The sequence below is a fragment of the Eulemur rufifrons genome, chromosome 30 (assembly GCF_041146395.1).
Source record: "Eulemur rufifrons isolate Redbay chromosome 30, OSU_ERuf_1, whole genome shotgun sequence".
Classification (NCBI taxonomy): domain Eukaryota; kingdom Metazoa; phylum Chordata; class Mammalia; order Primates; family Lemuridae; genus Eulemur; species Eulemur rufifrons.
In genome coordinates this window covers 112,589,759-112,609,833 of record NC_091012.1, presented here as the reverse complement: position 1 = coordinate 112,609,833, position 20,075 = coordinate 112,589,759, and the positions used below count along the sequence as shown (strand labels likewise).

General features: G+C 37.3%; 1 protein-coding gene across 1 annotated transcript in view; it reads left to right on the top strand.

Annotated features, from left to right (window-relative positions):
* Positions 1-19,165, top strand: part of PRRG1 (proline rich and Gla domain 1) — a 97,827-nt gene extending 78,662 nt beyond the window's left edge. Inside the window, exon 4 of the mRNA XM_069463758.1 lies at positions 18,495-19,165. Within this exon, the coding sequence (XP_069319859.1) occupies positions 18,495-18,980 (486 nt within the window). The 3' untranslated portion in view covers positions 18,981-19,165. The remainder of the gene's footprint in view (positions 1-18,494) is intronic.
* Positions 19,166-20,075: the final 910 nt, after the last annotated feature.

The window sequence follows — 20,075 nt, the reverse complement described above, 5'->3', positions numbered from 1 at the left end:
TTTGTTATATATTAAGAAAGATCTAACATTGCACAACGCAGTTTCATCTTAATCTTGGCAGTGAGGAAAATTATTGGCTTTTGAGATTTGCTTTCTATTCTTAGACTACTTATTAAAACTATCTTTTTGCTTACTAAAATTTATCACTCAGAACACTTTTACTCATACATATTTTCATCATCCCCCAACCATGGACTGTGAATTTAGAAGATTGCTTTCAGTAGAATGTTTATTTGTAATTTTTTACCTAATTTGGAACATAAGTCTAATTATACAATGGGAGAAAATGTATTGTACTTTAGTTTCTCATTTTCACTGTGTAGAAATTGGGTCAGATTTATTCAGACATTATCTGCTGAATGCCTACCACGTAACAGACACGGGACATATAATAGTGAATAAGCTGCCTGTCCCTCGTGGCATTTGAGATCTGGTAGACATAGCAGATAGTCACACAAAAGCTCATATAAGCTCATTATACACCTTAAATATACACAATTTTTACTTGTCAGTTATACTTCAATAAAGCTCAGGTGTGATGCTAAAATTCTCTGCTTTGAGAATCAAATAGACCTGATTTGGTGTCTCAGCTCTGCCACCTGCTGACTGTATTGCTTCATGCAAACATTTTATCTTTATAGGCCTCAATTTCTGTATCTTTTAAAAGGGGAAAATTATACTTACAGCATGAGGTTTGAGGCTGTGCACTTAGAATAGTGCCTGGCACAGAGAAAACCTTCAATAAATATGTTTTATTCTAGGTTTTAAGTGTTGAATTATAGCCACTTTTTTTAGGAATCATATTTGATCACTACCATTTTTTTCTCTCTTCTCTCTATGGGATCAGGAGGGTTCTCTGCATTTTAGAACTTTTAATCTAGAATAACATTAAGAAAATAGTAGTAATTCTTTAAAACAACTGTTTAAGAACTTTTTTTCACAAATAATTTCTAGTTTATTTTGCTTGACTTTCTAAAATGGTTGTCCTCAAACTTTAGAGTTCATAGGAATCATTTGGGTACTTATCAAACCGGTGTAGTCCCACCTAGGACCCAAATCTAGGTTTCTAATTTGATTCTGCAATAAAAGAATCCAGGACTCTTTGGAGAAATGGCTAAATCTTGGGCTGGGACATGGAGAATACAAGATGAGCTGGAGCATATTTTAGTACCAAAAAGTAAGGAAGTGCTAAAAATAGAAAAAAAAAAAAAAAAAAAAAAAACAAAGAATGGGAGCATGTTAAAGGGACGCAGGAGCCAAGCTGAAAGAGCTCTATTTCCATGGCCAAGCTGAATAATTTGAGCAATGAAATAAATAACGTTGTATTGGATTATAACACAAAGCATAAAATAAATGCACATGAGTACATTATGATATGAATGCATCAATAGTTGAAAAAAGACAAATCCATAGTATAGAAGAATTCCAAATTATGTCTGTAAATACTTGCTCCCACAGGAGATGGAGCTTAATTTTCTGCCTCCCTTGAGTGTAGCTTGAACTTAACTGCTTTCAAAGAACTGAGTATGGAAAGGGGTGGAGGGTTGGAGGAGATTGAGTATAATCCCTATCAAAATACCAACATTATTTTTCACAGAACTAGAAAAAAAACAATCCTAAAATTCTCATGGAATCAAAAAAGCCAGAGTAGCCAAAGCAATCCTGAGGAAAAAGAACAAAGCTGGAGGCATCACATTACCTGGCTCTAGTAACCTAAAGAGCATGGTATTGGTATAAAAACAGCACAGTAATGGAACAGAATAGAGAACCCAGAAATAAATCCATGTATTTACAGCCAAATGATTTTCCACAAAGGTGTCAAGAATATATACTAGGGAAAAGACACACTCTTCAATAAATGGTACTGGGAAAATTGGATATGCATATGCAGAAGAATATAACTAGACCAGACCCCATCGCTTACTATATACGAAAATCAACTCAAGGTGGATTAAAGACTTAAACATAAGACCCAAAACTATAAAATTACTAGAAGAAAACATAGGGAAAACACTTAAGGACATTAGTCTAGGCAAAGATTTTATGGCTAAGACCTCAAAAGCACAGACAACTAAAACAACAATAGAGTATGGGACTATATTAAACTAAAAAGCTTCTACACAGCAAAGGAAACAACAGAGTGAAGAGACAACCTGTTGAATGGGAGAAAATATTTGCAAGCTATTCATCTGACAAGGGAATAATATCCAGGATACACATGGAACTCAATAACAAAAATATCCCAAATCTCATTAAAAAGTAGGCAAGGAAAAAAAAAGTAGGCGAGGACATGCATAGACAATTCTCAAAAGAAGACGTACAAATGACCAACAGTTACATGAAAAAATGCTCAACATCACTAATCATCAGGGAAATGCTAAACCAAAACCACAACCTGATATCATCTTATCCCAGTTAGAATGGCTACTAAAAAGACAAAAAAAAAAAAATGCTGGTGAGGATGTGGAGAAAAGGGAACTATTATACACTGTTGGTAGGAATATAAATTAGTACAGCCACTGTGGAAAACACTATGGAGATTTCTCAAAAAACTAAAAACAGAACTACCATATGATCTAGCAATCCCACTACTGGGTATCTATCCAAAGGAAAAGATATCAGTATATCAAAAGGGTACCTGCACATGCATTTTTATTGCAGCACCACAATAGCAAAGATAGGGAATCAACCTAAGTGTCCATCAATGGACAAATGAATAAAGAAAATGTGGTATACATACACAATAGACTACTATTTGGTCATAAAAAATAAAATCATGTCATTGACAGCAACATGGATGGAACTAGAGGTCATTATGTTAAGTGAAAAACTTAGGCACAGAAAGACAAATATCATATCTTCTCACCAATATGTGGGAGCTAAAAGAGTTGATTGTATAAAGATAGAATGATAGATACTAGAGGTTGCAAACGTGGGTAGGTGGAAGGGGTAATGAAGGAGAGGTAGGATAACAGGTACAAACAAAGAGTTAGATCAAAGGTATATATTCTATTGTTTGATAATAGAGTGACTATGGGTAATGACAATGTATTGTATATTTCAAAATAGCTAGAAGAAAGGATTTTAATTTTTCCCAACACATAGAAGTGATAAATACTCAAAGTTGATGGATACCTCAAATACCCTGACTTGATCATTACATATTCTACGCATGTAACAAAATGTCACATGTACCCTGTAAATATGTAAAATAGTATGTATTAATAAAAAATAAGTAAATGAAATGTGGATTGAATTCCAGAACAAAAGGACATTAATGGGAAAACTAGTAAAATCCAAATAAAGCATTGTGTTTAGTTAATAATAATGGACCATTATTGGTTCATTAATTATAACAAACATACTGTCCTAATGTAAGATGTACAGGAGAATGTCCTGTATTATCTTTGCAACTTTTACGTAAATCTAAAATTGTTCCAAAATAAGAAAGTTCATTTTAAAAATGCACAGTCCAGGGTTTATAAGTCTCCATCGGGCAAGGGAACATGCTTTATTAGATAACACTTTGTTAGATTCTAAATCAAGTGGTTTAGATAAAACCACTTAGAATTACTCAAAGGGCTCTGCAGTGGGAGGTATTTCTGGGGTTAAAGATGACTGTCTTGTCTGGGTGCATTATCCCAAGTCTTTATCCCATTCCCTGTGTACTCCATGTACCACTCCACTCCCAAGTTATGGCTACATTTTAGAAACTGAGTTATATATATTTAAGGATTTGAGATCTAAGTTCAGCAATCGCCTTTTTTAGCACTTGAAACTTGTAATTTTATTTTTAATCTAATGCAACCTTAATTATTTTTTGTTTTTTTATTTCAGAATATTACAGGGGTACAAATGTTCCGGTTACATGGATTGCTTTTGTAGTGGTTTAATCAAAGTTCTAAGTGCACCCATCACCCAGATAGTGTACATTGTGCCCATTAGGTATGATTTCACCCATCCCCTCCTCCCCACTCCCACCTGCTTGATTTCCATTGAGTTTTACTTCCATCTGTCCACATGAGTGCTGATCGGTTAGTTCCAATTTAATAGTGAGTACATGTACTCACTATTAAATTGGAGCAATCCTTTTTAAAATTTAACCTGTCATTCCAAAGTGTTGCCATTTAAATGTGTTTTGTGTAGAAGTTATTGGGGAAGAAAGAGATATCCAGTGTTCCTTCATACCAGGATATATTACAAAAGCTACATTGGGAATCTCTGAATTCCAAGCCCATGGCAGGAAGTAGCATGCAACACTTGTGGGTGGTGATTGTGATTATAGGAAGTACTCAGTGTCTGAGGTATTTAAGAATTGAGCACTAGGTCCCAGAGATTCACATTGCACTTGCAGGCAGAAACTCAGATTCTTTGGCACTGTTAAGGAAACTCTTGTTTCACTTAGCCTTGCATGATTTGCTGATAGCACTTGAGTCAGATTCAGAAACTTGCCCCTAGCCCTGGTGATGAAAGACCTGTGAGAGATGATAGAATTCAGGAAGGAAGGGAAGTGGAAGTTAAGTCTGGGCACAGAAATATCGGGGTCAAACATGGGGTATCACTGTGGCCCTTTTCTAGCCATATCCCATGCATTTTCATTCAAACCTCCCTGTATCTGCCATAGACCCATGCCAGACCCTCCTGTAGGAGCCAAATATGAAATTTCCCTTGAGGCACATGGGGGTGGTTTCCTGGGGCTCCCAAAGTCTTCCTTACTACTGCTTTTGGGACCTCTTGAGAAGAAGTTAAAAAGGACCGAAGGAGAGACAAAAGATGGCAGAGTGGAGGTAACCTCCTGGATTCCTGCTACCAGAGAGGGAGGCGTAGATCTCGGTCTACTACACATGAGTGGATCGCTCGCCCACAAGGACAGCATTGTGAATCGAGGGAGAATCAGCGAGAGACACAAAAAGCAGGAAAAAGAAAAAGTGAATGGGACATAAGATCGAGAAAATCTGGAGAGTGCAAGACAAACAATAGAGAGTAGAGTGTGGGATGGCTGCACCCGCCTTGCCAGCAAGTGAGGTGGGATCAGTCCCACAGGAGAACGTCTTGCTTCCCCACTGGCCTCCACACCCATTCAGACAGAGATCTGCCTGAAGTCGGTGCAAAATCTCCACGGGAGACGTGGGGCTCTGTGGAGAGGAGACATTAGCGGGAAGCATATTGAACTCCCCAAGCTCTGTGCCAGGACTGCACTGGGTGGGGGAGGGACTGGTCTGGGCTACTGCTGGAGGCAGTTAGGAGACAGGTAAATTGCCTCTACCACTCAGTGGGTCCGGATAGATGGAGGTGAACACTAAATAGGGGACTCTAACTTTGAAACCGCCCTGGACAAATAGGCCTGTTCAGGGTGGATCAGAAAGAGTGAGAGCTCCAGCTAAACAGGCGTGAGATTGTGGGAGGGCAACGTAAAAGAGACAAGGGGCCATCCTGATGACTCAGGCCCACGACCCAGTACCTGCTAACCCCTGAACAATCATCCCCAATGCTGGTGCTCTACGGGTGGGCAGTCACCATTTTTGGGGTCCACAGCCTAGCCACCGCGGTGTGATATGGTGTCGGGTGGCTCCCTTCCCCCAGCCCGGGGACTGTCGTGAGGAGCTCCGCCCTTACACAACCTACGGTCAACTCTCCGGACCTGTTTTGATGTATGAACTCTGAGTGCTTACCCAGTCGTGAGAGACTAGCGCCTGGATCCTGTAGGCACTGGGGCAGGGGAAGCTATTGCCCACAAGACTTGCAGCAGCTAGGGTGCTGGGTGGACAGTGGCACCACCCGCTCCCCCTAGCCAGCATCTTTTGCACGGAAAGTGGTAGGCACCACCTCTGGAGGTAGGGAGAGACAAGAAAAAGCCACTTCCTCTCTGCGAATAGTGTGAATCTTGGCTGCAGATCAAAAGTCATCAGCCCAGTGACTTGATTGTCAGACTGGTTTTTGGTCATCCAATCAGATCAAAACTCTGGGGCTGGACTTTTGCCTCCGGTTGGCTGCCAACAGTGGGACCAGTGGCCAGGGAACAAAAACCCTGGCAAGAGGCCAAAATAGGCTCCCTAAGTAACCCCTCCCACCAGGAGCAGTCCCCCAACGGTGGTAGAAGAACCCTGAACAACACATAAGTGGCTTCCCCTAGTGACAGAGGAAGCAAGCATAGAAGCACACACATCCAGGCTGTTAGGCAGCAGCGGTGAACTGCCTTACCCCTGCAGCATCCACTGGAACAGAGCCTGCACAAGGCATGTTACGTTCCAAATGAAAACTGAAAGGTGGGAAACAACTATTGATCCAGACGGGAAGGGCTTAGTGAAAGAACTCTGGAAGTATGAAGAATTAAACGGAAAACATACCCCCAAAGAGGAACACCAGCTCTCTAGCAATGGACATTAACCAAATTCAGAACACTAAAATGACAGAAGAATTTCAAACATGGATTATAAGAAAACTCAACGATATGCAAGAAAAAATGGATAACCAACACAAAGAAACCACAAAAAAATCCAGGACTTAGAGGAAAAATTCACTAAAGAAATTGAAATATTAAAGAAAAATCAAACCGAACTCCTAGAAATGAAGAATTTATTCAGGGAACTACAAAACACAGTGGAAAGCCTCAAGAGCAGGGTAGATCAAACAGAAGAAAGAATCTCAGAGATCAAAGATAATACCTTCCAATTAAATAAGTCAGTCACAGAGATAGAGCAAAGAAATAAGAGAAAAGACCAGAGTCTGCAAGAAATGTGGGATTATGTGAAGAAGCCTAACATGAGAGTTATGGGCATTCCTGAGGGTGAAGAAGATAATACACAAGGGTTGGATAAGCTATTTGAAGATATAATTGAGAAATATTTCCCAGGCCTTGCTAAAAATCTAGATATACAGGTACAAGAAGCCCAAAGGATCCCTAGGAGATTCATTGCAAATAGGAAGACACCATGTCATGCAGTCATCAGACTGACCAAAATATCCACTAAAGAGGCCCTTCTTCGAGCTGTAAGGCAAAAGAAACAAGTAACATACAAAGGAAAGCCCATCCGAATAATGCCAGATTTCTCAACTGAAACCTTACAAGCAAGAAGAGACTGGGGCCCCATTCTCACTATTCTAAAACAGAATAATGCCTAGCCTAGAATCTTGTACCCAGCAAAGCTAAGTTTTGTATACAAAGGAGAAATTAAGACATTCTCAGATAAACAAAGACTGACGAAATTCACCAAGACAAGACCAGTCCTCCAAGAAGTACTCAAAACAGAGTTGAACATGGACCAGCAAAAGAAACACTCAGGAATGTAAAACTACTCAAAAGCTAAAGATCAAAGGCCAGATACCACAATGGCTCAAGAGAGAAAACATAGCAATGAAGTTCTACCCTCTACCCAACAGGATGAACAGAAATCTGCCCCACCTATCAGTTCTCTTAATAAATGTGAATGGCTTGAACTCCCCACTCAAGAGACATAGGCCGGCCCAATGGATAAAAAAATACAAGCCAAGTATTTGCTGTCTCCAGGAAACTCATCTAACCTGCAAGGATGCATTTAGACTGAAAATAAAGGGGTGGAGATCAATATTTCAAGCAAACGGAAGCCAAAAGAAGGCTGGTGTGGCGGTTTTAGTCTCAGATAACTTAGTTTTTAAATCAACAAAAGTAATGAAAGACAAAGATGGTCACTATATACTAGTGAAGGGTACAGTTCAACAAGAAGACATAACTATACTTAATATGTATGTACCCAACTTAGGTGCACACAGATTCATAAAGCAAACCCTGCTTGATCTAAACCAAATGATAAACAGCAACACCATAATAGCTGGAGACTTCACTCCGCTGACAGCCCAGGACAGATCCTCCAAACAGAAAATAAAGAAATAATGGACTTAAACAGAATGCTGGAAAAAATGGGCCTGACTGACATTTACAGGACATTCTATCCAAAATCCACTGAATATACGTTCTTCTCATCAGCTCATGGGACATTCTCTAAGATTGACCACATCCTAGGACACAAAGCATGTCTTAAAAAATTTTTAAAAATAGAAATTATACCATGCATCTTCTCAGATCACAGTGGAATAAAAGTAGAAATTAACCTTAACAGAAATTCTCATTCCTACTCAAAGTCATGGAAGCTAAACAACCTTCTCCTGAATGATTATTTTATAAATGAAGAAATCAAGACAAAATCAAAAGATTCTTTGAATTAAACGACAAAGGAGACACAAGTTATAAAAATCTGTGGGACACAGCTAAAGAGGTCCTGAGAGGAAAATTGATTTCCATAAATGCCTATATCAAAAAGACAGAAAACTTACAAATAGACAACCTAATGAATAGACTCAAAGAGCTGGAGAAAGAAGAACAGACTGACCCCAAACCCAGCAGAAGGAGAGAAATTAATAAGATCAAATCAGAACTAAATGAAATGGACAACAATAAAAAAAACCATACGGGAGATTAATAAAACAAAAAGCTGGTTCTTTGAAAAGATAAACAAAATAGACACACTTCTGGCTAGACTAACCAGGAGCAGAAAAGAAAAATCTCTAATAACCTCCATCAGGAACATGAAAGGAGAAATCATAACCGATGCCACAGAGATACAAGATATCATATACGAATTCTACAGAAACCTTTATCACACAAACTGGAAAATGTGGAGGAAATGGACAATTTTTAGAAACACACAGCCTCCCTAGGCTCAACCAGGAAGAAATAGAATTCCTGAATAGAACAATTTCAAGAACTGAAATCAAAACAGCAATAAAAAACCTTCCCAAAAAGAAAAGCCCTGGACCAGATGGGTTCACACCTGAATTTTACCACACCTACAAAGAAGAACTGGTACCCATCCTACAAAAATTATTTTCCAACATTGAAAAGGACGGAATTCTCCCCAACACATTTTATCAAGCCAACATAACTTTGATACCAAAACCAGGAAAGAATCCAACAAACAAAAAAAACTACAGACCAATATCCCTTATGAATATAGATGCAAAAATTCTCAATAAAATCCTAGCAAATCGAATCCAAGCACTTATCAAAAATATAATCCATCACGACCAAGTGGGCTTCATCCCAGAAATGCAGGGATGGTTCAACATACGCAAATATATAAATGTAATTCACCACATAAATAGAAGCAAAAATAAAGACCATATGATCCTCTCAATAGATGCAGAAAAAGCATTTGACAAAATTCAACACCCTTTAATGATAAGAACGCTTAACAAAATAGGCATAGACAGGGCCTATCTAAAAATGATACAAGCCATATATGACAAACCCACAGCCAACATCATACTGAATGGGAAAAAATTGAAAGCATTCCCACTTAGAACTGGAACCAGACAAGGCTGCCCACTGTCCCCATTACTTTTCAACATAGTACTGGAAGTCCTTGTGAGAGCTATCAGGCAAGAGAGCAAAATCAAGGGTGTCCAAATAGGGACAGAAGAGATCAAACTCTCACTCTTTGCTGATGGTATGATATTATATCTAGAAAACCCCAAGGATTCAACCAAGAGACTCCTGGAATTGATCAATGAATTCAGTAAAGTCTCAGGATACAAAATCATTACACACAAATCAGAGGCATTCATATATGCCAATAACAGTCAAACAGAGAACCAAATTAAGGACTCAATATCTTTCAAAATAGCAACAAAGAAAATAAAATACCTAGGAGTATATTTAAGTAAGGAGGTAAAGGACCTCTACAGGGAGAACTATGAAACACTGAGGAAGGAAATCGCAGAGCATGTAAACAGGTGGAAAACCATTCCATGCTCATGGATCGGAAGAATCAACATTGTTAAAATGTCTATGCTACCCAAAGAGATCTACAGATTCAATGCAATCCCTATTAAATTACCAACATCATTTTTCACAGATACATAAAAAATAATTTTATGCTTTGTATGGAACCAGAGAAGACCCTGTTTAGCAAAAGCAATTTTAGGCAAGAAAAACAAAATGGGAGGTATTAATTTACCAGACTTCAAACTATACTACAAGGCTGTGGTTATTTAAACTGCATGGTATTGGCACAAGTGCAGGGACACAGACCAGTGGAACAGAACAGAAAATCCAGATATAAAAACATCCTCATATAGCCATGTAATCTTTGACAAAGCAGACAAAAACATACTCTGGGGAAAAGAATCCTTATTCAATAAATGGTGCTGGGAAAACTGGATAGCCACTTGTAGAAGACTGAAACAGGACCCACAGCTTTCACCTCTCACAAAACTCAAATCACGGTGGATAACAGACTTAAACCTTAGGTGTGAAACTATTAGAATTTTAGAAGAAAATGTGGGAAAGACTCTTATAGACATTGGCCTAGGCAAGGAATTTATGAAGAAGACGCCAAAGGCAATCCCAACAACAACAAAAATGAATAAATGGGACCTGATTAAATTAAAAAGCTTCTGCACAGCCAAAGAAACAGTCATGAGAGCAAACGGACAACCTACAGAATGGGAAAAAATTTTCGCATGCTACACATCCGATACAGGACTGATAACAAGAATCTATTTAGAACTCAGGAAAATCAGCAAGAAAAAATCAAACAACCCTATCAAAAATGGGCAAACGACATGAATAGAAATTTTTCAAAAGAAGATATAAGAATGGCTAACAAACATATGAAAAAATGCTCAACATCCCTAATCATCAGAGAAATGCAAATCAAAACCACAATGAGATATCACTTAACTCCAGTGAGAATGGCCTTTATCAAAAAGTCCCAAAACAACATATGTTGGCATGGATGCGGAGAGACAGGAACACTCATACACTGCTGGTGGGACTGCAAACTAGTGCAACCCCTATGGAAAGAATTATAGAGATACCTTAAACAGATTCAAATAGACCTACCATTCAATCCAGCAGTCTCAGCAAATTTTTTTAAAAAATGAAAATTATACTATGCATCTTCTCAGACCACAGTGGAATAAAATTAGAAATCAACTCCAACAGAAACACTCATCTCTACACAAAGTCATGTAAACTAAACAACCTACTGCTGAATGATAGTCTCATCAAGGAGGAAATTAAGATAGAAATCAAATATTCTTTGAATTAAATGATAAAGGGGACACAAGTTACCAAAGTCTGTGGGATAGAGCTAAAGCAGTCCTTAGAGAAAAATTCAAACCGTAAATGCCTACATCCAAAAGACAGAAAGATCACAAATCAACAATCTAATGCATAATCTCAAAAACTGGAAAAGGATGAGCAAACCAATCCAAACCCATCAGAAGAAAAGAAATAATCAAGATCAGAGCAGAACCAAATGAAATTGATAATAAGAGAACTATACAGAAGATTAATGAAGCAAAAAATTGGTTCTTTGCAAAGATAAATGAAATTGAAATGCCTCTCACTAGATTAACCAGAATCACAAAATAAAAGACTCTAATAAGCTCAATCAGGAATAAAAAAGGAGGAATTACAACTGATAGCATGGAAATGCAAAATATCATCTCTGAATACTATAAAAATCCATATGCACATAAACTTGAAAACATGGAGGAAATGGACAATTTCTTAGAAACACACAGCCTTCCTAGGCTGAATCAGGAAGAAATAGAATTCCTGAACAGACCAATATGAAGTACCAAAATTGAAGCAGCAATAAAAATTTTTCCACAAAAAAGTCCCTGACCAGATGGTTTCACACCTGAATTTACCAGACCTACAAAGAACTGGTACCTATCCTGCAGAAATTTTTCCACAACATTGAGAGGGAAGGAATCCTCTGCAACATGTTTTATGAAGCCAACATCACCTTGATATCAAAGCCAGGAAATGACTCAACAACAAAAATAAATAAATAAATAAAAACTACATAGCAATATCCCTTATAAATATAGATGCAAGAATTCTCAATAAAATCCTAGCAAACCAAATTCAACTGCTCAAGAAAAAACAATCCATCACAAAAAAGTGGGCTTCATCCCAGAGATGCAGGGATGGGTAGGCATAGACAGGACTTACCTCAAAATGATAAAAGCCATATATGACAAACCCACAGCCAACATCATATTGAATGGGGAAAAATTGAAAGCATTCCCACTTAGAAGTGGGACCAGTCAAGGTTACCCTGTATCAACATTTCTATTCAACATAGTGCTCGAAGTCCTAGCCAGAGCAATCGGACAACAGAAAGAAATCAAGGGTATCCAAATGGGGTAAGAAGAGGTCAAACTATTGCTCTTTGCTGACAATAGGACCTTATATCTAGAAAACCCCAAAGATTCTGCCAAGAGACTACTGGAACTGATAAATAAATTCAGCAAAGCCTCAGGTTACAAAATCAATGTACACAAATCAGTAGGATTCACATATGCCAACAACAGTCAAGCTGAGAACCAAATCAAAGACTCCATATCTTTCACAATAGCAACAAAGAAAATAAAATACCTAGGAAACTATCATTAGAGTGAATAGACAACCTATAGAATAGGAGAAAACATTTGTGTGCTATACATCTGATAAAGGCCAGAGAACTAGAATCTATATAGAACTCAGGAAAATAAGCAAGAAAAAAATCAAAAAACCTCATTAAAAAGTGGGCAAAGGATATGAACAGAAAGTTTTCAAAAGAAGATAGACTAATGACCAACAAACATATGAAAAAATGCTCAACATCTCTTATCGTCAGGGAAATGTAAATCAAAACCACAATGAGATATTACTTAACTCCAGTGAGAACAGCTTTTATCAGAAAGTCCCAAAACAACAAATGCTGGCGTGGATGGGGAGAGATAGGAATACTCATACATTACTGGTGGTACTGCAAACTAGTAAAACCTCTATGGAAAGTAGTATGGACATACCTTAAAGAAGTAAAGGTAGAACTACTATTTGATCCAGCAATCCCACTACTGGGTATTTACCCAAAGGAAAAAAAGACATTCTATAAAAAAGACAACTGCACTAGAACGTTTATAGCAGCACAATTCACAATTGCAAAGATGTGGAAACAACTCAAGGCCCATCAATACATGAATGGATTAAGAAACTGTGGTGTTTGTGTGTGTATATATATACACACACGCACATATATATAATGGAATACTACTCAGCCATAAAAAAGGATGAACTACCTCTTATATTATCCTAGATAGAGCTGGAGCCCATTATTCTAAGTGAAGTATCACAGGAATTTGAAAAGAAACATCACATGTACTCACCATTACACTGGTACAAATTGGTCAAATCTTATGTGCACTTATGGAAATAACATTCATCGGATGTCAGGCCCGTGGGAAGGGGAGGAGAGGATGGGTAAAATCACACCTAACAGTTGCGGTGCCCACTGTCTGGGGAATGGGCACACTTGTAGCTCTGAATCGGGGGGTGTAAAGGCAATTTATGTAACCAAAGCGTTTTACCCTGTAATATTCTGAAATAAAATAAAGTGAAGTAATAAACAATTTTATTCAAATAAGAAAAAGAAGTAATATGTCTGCAAAGTTCAGGAATAAAACATATAAGCTGATTTATGATGAAGCATTCCTCCTGTTCCTATCCCCAAGCTCTCAACTGTCATCCCTCCCAGCCCTACACAAAAATTAACCTCCCTCCGGAGTTTACTGTATATGCTTACATACATTTATTTTATGGAGATAGCATATACAGATATATGCCCTCCCCCCCATCCAAGTAGTAACATAGTTCACAGTATCCTGCACCTTTCTTTTTTTTTCCTCGTTAACAATATGAAAGAATGAATTTTTAACAGTCAATTTTATATAGAGGTCACTAGTGATATTTTGGGACTTGAGATTCCTCCTTATGTTTCTTACACCAGGACAGCTACAATTCCCCCACTTCACTAGTTCCATTCAGGCATCCTGAATCCAAACCTTAGCAGTTTCCAAATAATTTCATATAAATTATGAGGGTTTACTTTATGTAAACTATGTGCCACCTTGCAAAAACTAGTCCCCATAATTCCTTTAAACAAGATGCCACCAACCTTTGCTCTTCATCGCCCAGCTATATCATCTTCGACTAGAAGTAAAAGAAATTCAATCGGTGCTTATCATGCCCAGCATAAATATTGTTTCCCAGGACCAGCAACTTTTCTACCCTCTAGTGGCAGTTTTCAAGATAATACCTTACTTTTTGTTTCAATTTACAAAGGATCTCTCTTTCTGTGTTCGCAGAAGCTGGATACACCTTTTACTTCCTTGTAGACAAATAACACCAAGATAAGTGACTGTGTGTAAGTCTAGCCATTTTCCCTAGAGTATCCCTCTTCATAAGGAATCTTAAAAATCTTGGACAACCTCTTTGCTTGAATTTCCCAACTTGGGAGTATTCCTACCTTCTGCTCTCAACAAGGCAGTTTTGGGAGTTAGGATTGGTTTTTAGTCCCTGGTCTCCCACCGTCTTTCCTCCCTGCCCTGTCATTCTCCTTCAAGGAAAGGGAGAAGCCAGGTGAGTGCTGTATATCAAGTGCTGCTGGGCCCTCCTCAGCAAGAAACTAACTGGGAAAATCACCCATTTCCCAACGTTCTGAGGTAGCTTCTGAGCTGATTGATCAAAGATCCTAAAACGTGCCCAGCTCTGTTCTCTCCAATTATGAATAGTGACCTTCAGGCCTTGAGTCACTCAGATTCTATGCATAAATGGAAGTGTGAAAATTTAAACCAGAAAAGCACACATTTTATAAAAGGGAAACAAGTATTCTTTGAAAGTGTCTTGCACCTACTGAATTTTGTTCTCAAAGTCCCCTGACATGATGAAACATCTGCCTCTTGGGGCTCCTTTTTCTGAAGTGCTTGTCAGACCACACTGGCAGCTCCAGAATGTGCTTATCATTTGTATAATATAACTTTAGCCCGATCTAAAACTATGGATTCCCTCTAAGGTTTCTTCTCTTCATTCAACGAATCTTTTACATTGTGCTTAAGATTGCTGTAAAAGCATGATTTAATTATTGTAGAAGTTCTTATTTAGGCACACAGAAATTTGTGCCACTGTAGGCATGGTTGCCAACTGCTGATTTTCATTCCCTCTAAAGCACCTCTCTACCAAGTCTTGAAACCATTTGCTCTTTCCGAACATCTTTTGGCTGTTTTCATAAGAAAAAGAATTACATAAGTAGTTTACAGAAATCTAAGCCCAGTTATTTGTTTGACTGACAATTATTAGGTATGATTTCAAGTGAATTGTCATCTCATACTCTGGCCTCAAGGACAGAATAAGTCTATTTCCCAATAAATAAATGTGTCTTTGCCTTTTCATTCAGATCATTGTTACCTTAATTGAAAATATTTAATCTTTAAAATTAGCCAGCTCACTTTTGACTACACACTTCACATGATGGGAAGATTAACTTTTCTAGGAAAATAGCCAAATTAGTTTGAAATATCTTATACATCAAGGCAGATTACCTTTTGCTTTACTCTGGTCTCTTAGGTTTAAATCCTGGCTTCAAAGTTTACATGTTAACTGACCTTGAGTTTATTATTATCTAACCTCCTTCGGCTGCCTTTTCTTTGTCTGCTGAGTGGGAATGATAATGGTACCAACAGTATTTGATGTGGTAAAGATTAATTATAAAATTAAATTGTAAAAAATTAAAATTATAAAATTAAAATCTGGTTTACTAATTCCATTTTTGCCTAAGCTTTGTTTTTATCCCTTCAAAATCAAAGTCTAATTATTTTCCTGTAATTTTTTTCAAAAAGACAAAAAAGAATATTAGTTATAGAATTTTGATTTCTCAGCATGCCAAAGAAACCAGAGAAATTGAATTACTTAAGCAAGCATGCAAAAAAGTTTCATTTCATGGACATTATTAATGTTTGATTATCCCAAGGTAATGTGGAAAATATAAAAGCTAATATTTATTGTATTTATCTAAGGTTAGCATTATATAATTATTTTAAATCATTTATATTTATTGGCATTCATGGACAAGATGGATGGAGGAGGAAATGGAGGAAAAGGAGGTAGTGATCTGAAAGACCAGGAGCAGAAAGGGTAAAGACTCGCCTACAGATAAAGGAAAATTGACCATGGATCAGATATTCAATAGGTATCCATAAGTAGATGATTAACACTTTTATTCTACTTATTACAGTTTGATTCCAAATTTGTAAAGAATGTGCATTTGTGTAAGGGTGCAATTTTTTTTTTTTTTTTTTTGAGACAGAGTCTCACTTTGTTGCCCGGGCTAGAGTGAGTGCCATGGCGTCAGCCTAGCTCACAGCAACCTCAAACTCCTGGACTCAAGCGATCCTACTGCCTCAGCCTCCCGAGTAGCTGGGACTACAGGCATGTGCCACCATGCCCGGCTAATTTTTTTTCTATATATATTTTAGTTGTCCATATAATTTCTTTCTATTTTTAGTAGAGACGGGGTCTCGCTCTTGTTCAGGCTGGTCTCGAACTCCTGACCTTGAGCGATCCACCTGCCTCGGCCTCCCAGAGTGCTAGGATTACAGGCGTGAGCCACCTCGCCCGGCCTAAGGGTGCAATTTTGATTGGTAAAAGTATGGGAGAAAGATATGTGAAACATTTTTTAAATGGTACAAACCAAAATGTTAATAGTGCTTATGTGTTTTAGAATACCAAATGATTTTTCTTTTTTAGCTGTTTTTGCATTAGTGACATTTTATATAATTAATGTATATTAATTTATAATCAGTAATAAAGTTGTCAATCTTTAAAAGGACAATTATACAAGAAGTTAATAGTGTACAATTTTAGAAGCACGTTTATTGTTTAAAAAGCTTCATATATTTCTATTTTGTGAGTTTTCATCTGTGATTGAATTTTTATTAGTAGTAAAGCAAATGAGTGATTTGACGATTTCAGGTTTTGGTATTGTCCGAAAATAAATACTATATCTGGGATATACTTTTTCTACTTTTGGCTTATTTTAATATTATGTTTTATATATATCTTTTATTTCAGAATATTATGAGAAAATTGCATATTTTCATCTGCTTTCTTTAGGTGAAATTCACTGTGAATATGTACACAACCTTTAGTAAATCATATAATATTTCTGATAACACGTCCAAATTCATCTTAGAATCACAGAATGTTGGAGTAATAATGTATCCTAGAGAAGATTTAGTTCAGGCATAGAACATTGATGATTTTAGGTCATTATTCTTCCCAGGACTTTAAAAGGCTGTATGACAAAGTAAATAAAATATAGGACTACAAAATAAGCAGCTTTAGTGCCCTGAGTTTTACTTTGGACAAGATTTGGTGTTTTATATAAATGCCATGCCCCCATGGGACATCTGAGTTCAAAATCCCAGATGTGGTCCAACTCCCTCTATTTGTCCATTTGAGTAATCACCTAACTTCCCTTCCTAACTCCACTTTTACCAATTTGGATTCCAAGGGATCCTTCCCTTGATACCAGATATTTAATAAATATCAGTGACCTGTAATGCCTACAAATATGACTGTGAGAAAAGCACTTATTGACTAAGTTTAAACATTGAAAAATGGAGTCAGTAGCACTTCAGTTGAGGGTGGTCTTTGCACCAAGGTATGGGATAGATTAAAAAGTTATTTTAAAGCAGAGACTTTTTTATAATATATAAAAATTAACTATAATCACTACTATGCATTGAGTTTTTATATGCCAGGGACTGACTTACTGTTATATATACTATCTGATTTATTGCTCAGACAGCCTATAAGGTAGATTTGTATTATCCCATTTTACAGGTGACGAAAATAAGGCTTAAAGGAGTAACTTGCCCAAGGCTCATAACTATAATAGTAATTGGGTCAAGTTTCCTTTTTATCTTTTATCTCCCCCTACAAATATTAAAGACTTGAACTACTAGACTACTTTTCATTTAGGATTAGTTCCAGGTTACAAGTAACCTAATACAGTTTCTTCGCTAGTCTGAGGTCTCTCCTAGGAACAATATTTAATTTTGACCTTTAGTCAACATCTGTTTACTAAACTTTGGGGGTGGAGAGGGAGTTGAGAAGGAATGTCTGGTGGAAGGGGACCCAAACAGAACCATTAGAAAACAAAATGTTTATCAATGGAGTGTTTGAGTACTAGAGGCTTACAACGGCCTAAACCAGCACATACTGTTAATGATGGGGATCAGTGATGAGAATCCTGTAGTTGGATATGGAGAGTGATATTTGACTTACATTTTTAAGGGGAAATTATTTGGTATAATCGGTAAAGGAGAAAACCCTGATTCCTTATTTTTCCCTATAAAATGTCATAGGTGAAAATGTGAATGACTCCAAGTCTTGAAAAAGACTCTTGGGTTCTGACTGACCATTTTAGTGAGAATCGGAGTGAGCACAAATGGTGTATTTGTAATTTCTTGTCATGGAAAATACAGGCTGTAGTTCCCTTGAACCAACAAATCTGGTTTTGGTTTTCTGTTCATTACGTTCATTGAACCCAGACATTTGTTCATCTGATATTTCCCATCTTATCATAATACTAATTTTCAATTATTTTGTCTTGTATTTTCAGAAGGAGTTTTGGAGTACCTACACAAAAGCGCAACAAGGAGAGAGTAACAGAGGAAGTGACTGGTTTCAATTTTACCTTACCTTTCCATTAATCTTTGGCCTCTTCATTATCCTCCTTGTCATTTTCCTAATCTGGAGATGCTTCCTAAGAAACAAAACTCGTAGACAGACAGTTACTGAAGGCCACATTCCTTTCCCTCAGCACCTGAATATTATCACTCCACCTCCCCCACCAGACGAAGTTTTTGATAGCACTGGATTGTCTCCAGGCTTTCTGGAATATGTAGTTGGGCGCTCAGATTCTGTCTCCACTCGCCTGTCCAACTGTGATCCCCCACCAACCTATGAGGAAGCCACTGGGCAGGTGAACCTGCGGAGGAGTGAAACAGAACCTCATTTAGACCCACCCCCGGAATATGAGGACATAGTCAACTCCAACTCAGCCAGTGCCATTGCCATGGTGCCTGTGGTCACCACCATCAAATGAAGCTGCAAACTTCTTTTTACTCTAATCATTTTTAAAATACTAATGAAAGAACTTTCTAGCACTTTACCACTACATAAATGTGCATTGACTTATTTTATTGGACTCTTACAGCATACCACTTCACACCTTCTAGTTTGATTTTCTTTAGTTTTGTTTCCTATTATAAAATCATTATCCATGCTCATTTTTGCTAGAGGAAATACATGAAGAGGGAAAAAAAAACATACTACTGGGAGTCTTCATGGGATGTGATAAGATATACATGTGTATATGTATGTATATGCATATATACATATGCATGAATCAACATATAGTACATGTGCAACTATCTTAAAAATCCATTAACTTCTATCTAAATCACCTAGAAAGAGCATTACTTACAAAATCGAAAAAACAAGGGCACTGACAATTTGTGTAATAGCTAGCAACATGCTGTATAATTTTGCAAACAGGATGTATTTAGCATGTTTTCTAATTCCTACTGGCTTTTGTCAATCTTCTATTTCTTCATCTACCTTAAAAGGAAAAAAAATGCATATAGTCATTCTTGGTTTTAGAAACATCTCAGAAAGAAAGAGCGAGTACAGGAGCATATAATAAGTAATAACTTGCTTACAGTGTACAATAAGAAAATCATCAGTCATGAGTGGCATTTGGCTTGTTCTGTACTAGGGATTTTTTATTTTTGGTTGACCCTCCCCCCACTTTCAAAATTAAACAGTATTTTATTAGCATCTTTGAATGTCTCATGCTGTGTGTATTAACATCATGATGGGGAGGATTTTATGGCAATGTAATAATTTCTGAAGTGGATATATGTATTAATGACAGGCAGTAGATACCAAGTACTCCTTTGCTCACAGGTGGCAATAATTATTTTCTTCTTGCTGTTTCATTGCCTTTTACGCTACTGTTTTCTCTCTCTCGTACCACTACAGAATCTTCAAGCCCCTAAGAGTTTAGTTAAATAAAATTTTTGAAATTATTTTCTTAATGTTTTTATGTAGGCTGAAGTCTTTGCCTCAAGATTATTAGAAGACAATTTTCCATTAAATTTATAAACTGTGATTTTTATATTGCCCTCCAATTGGTAGA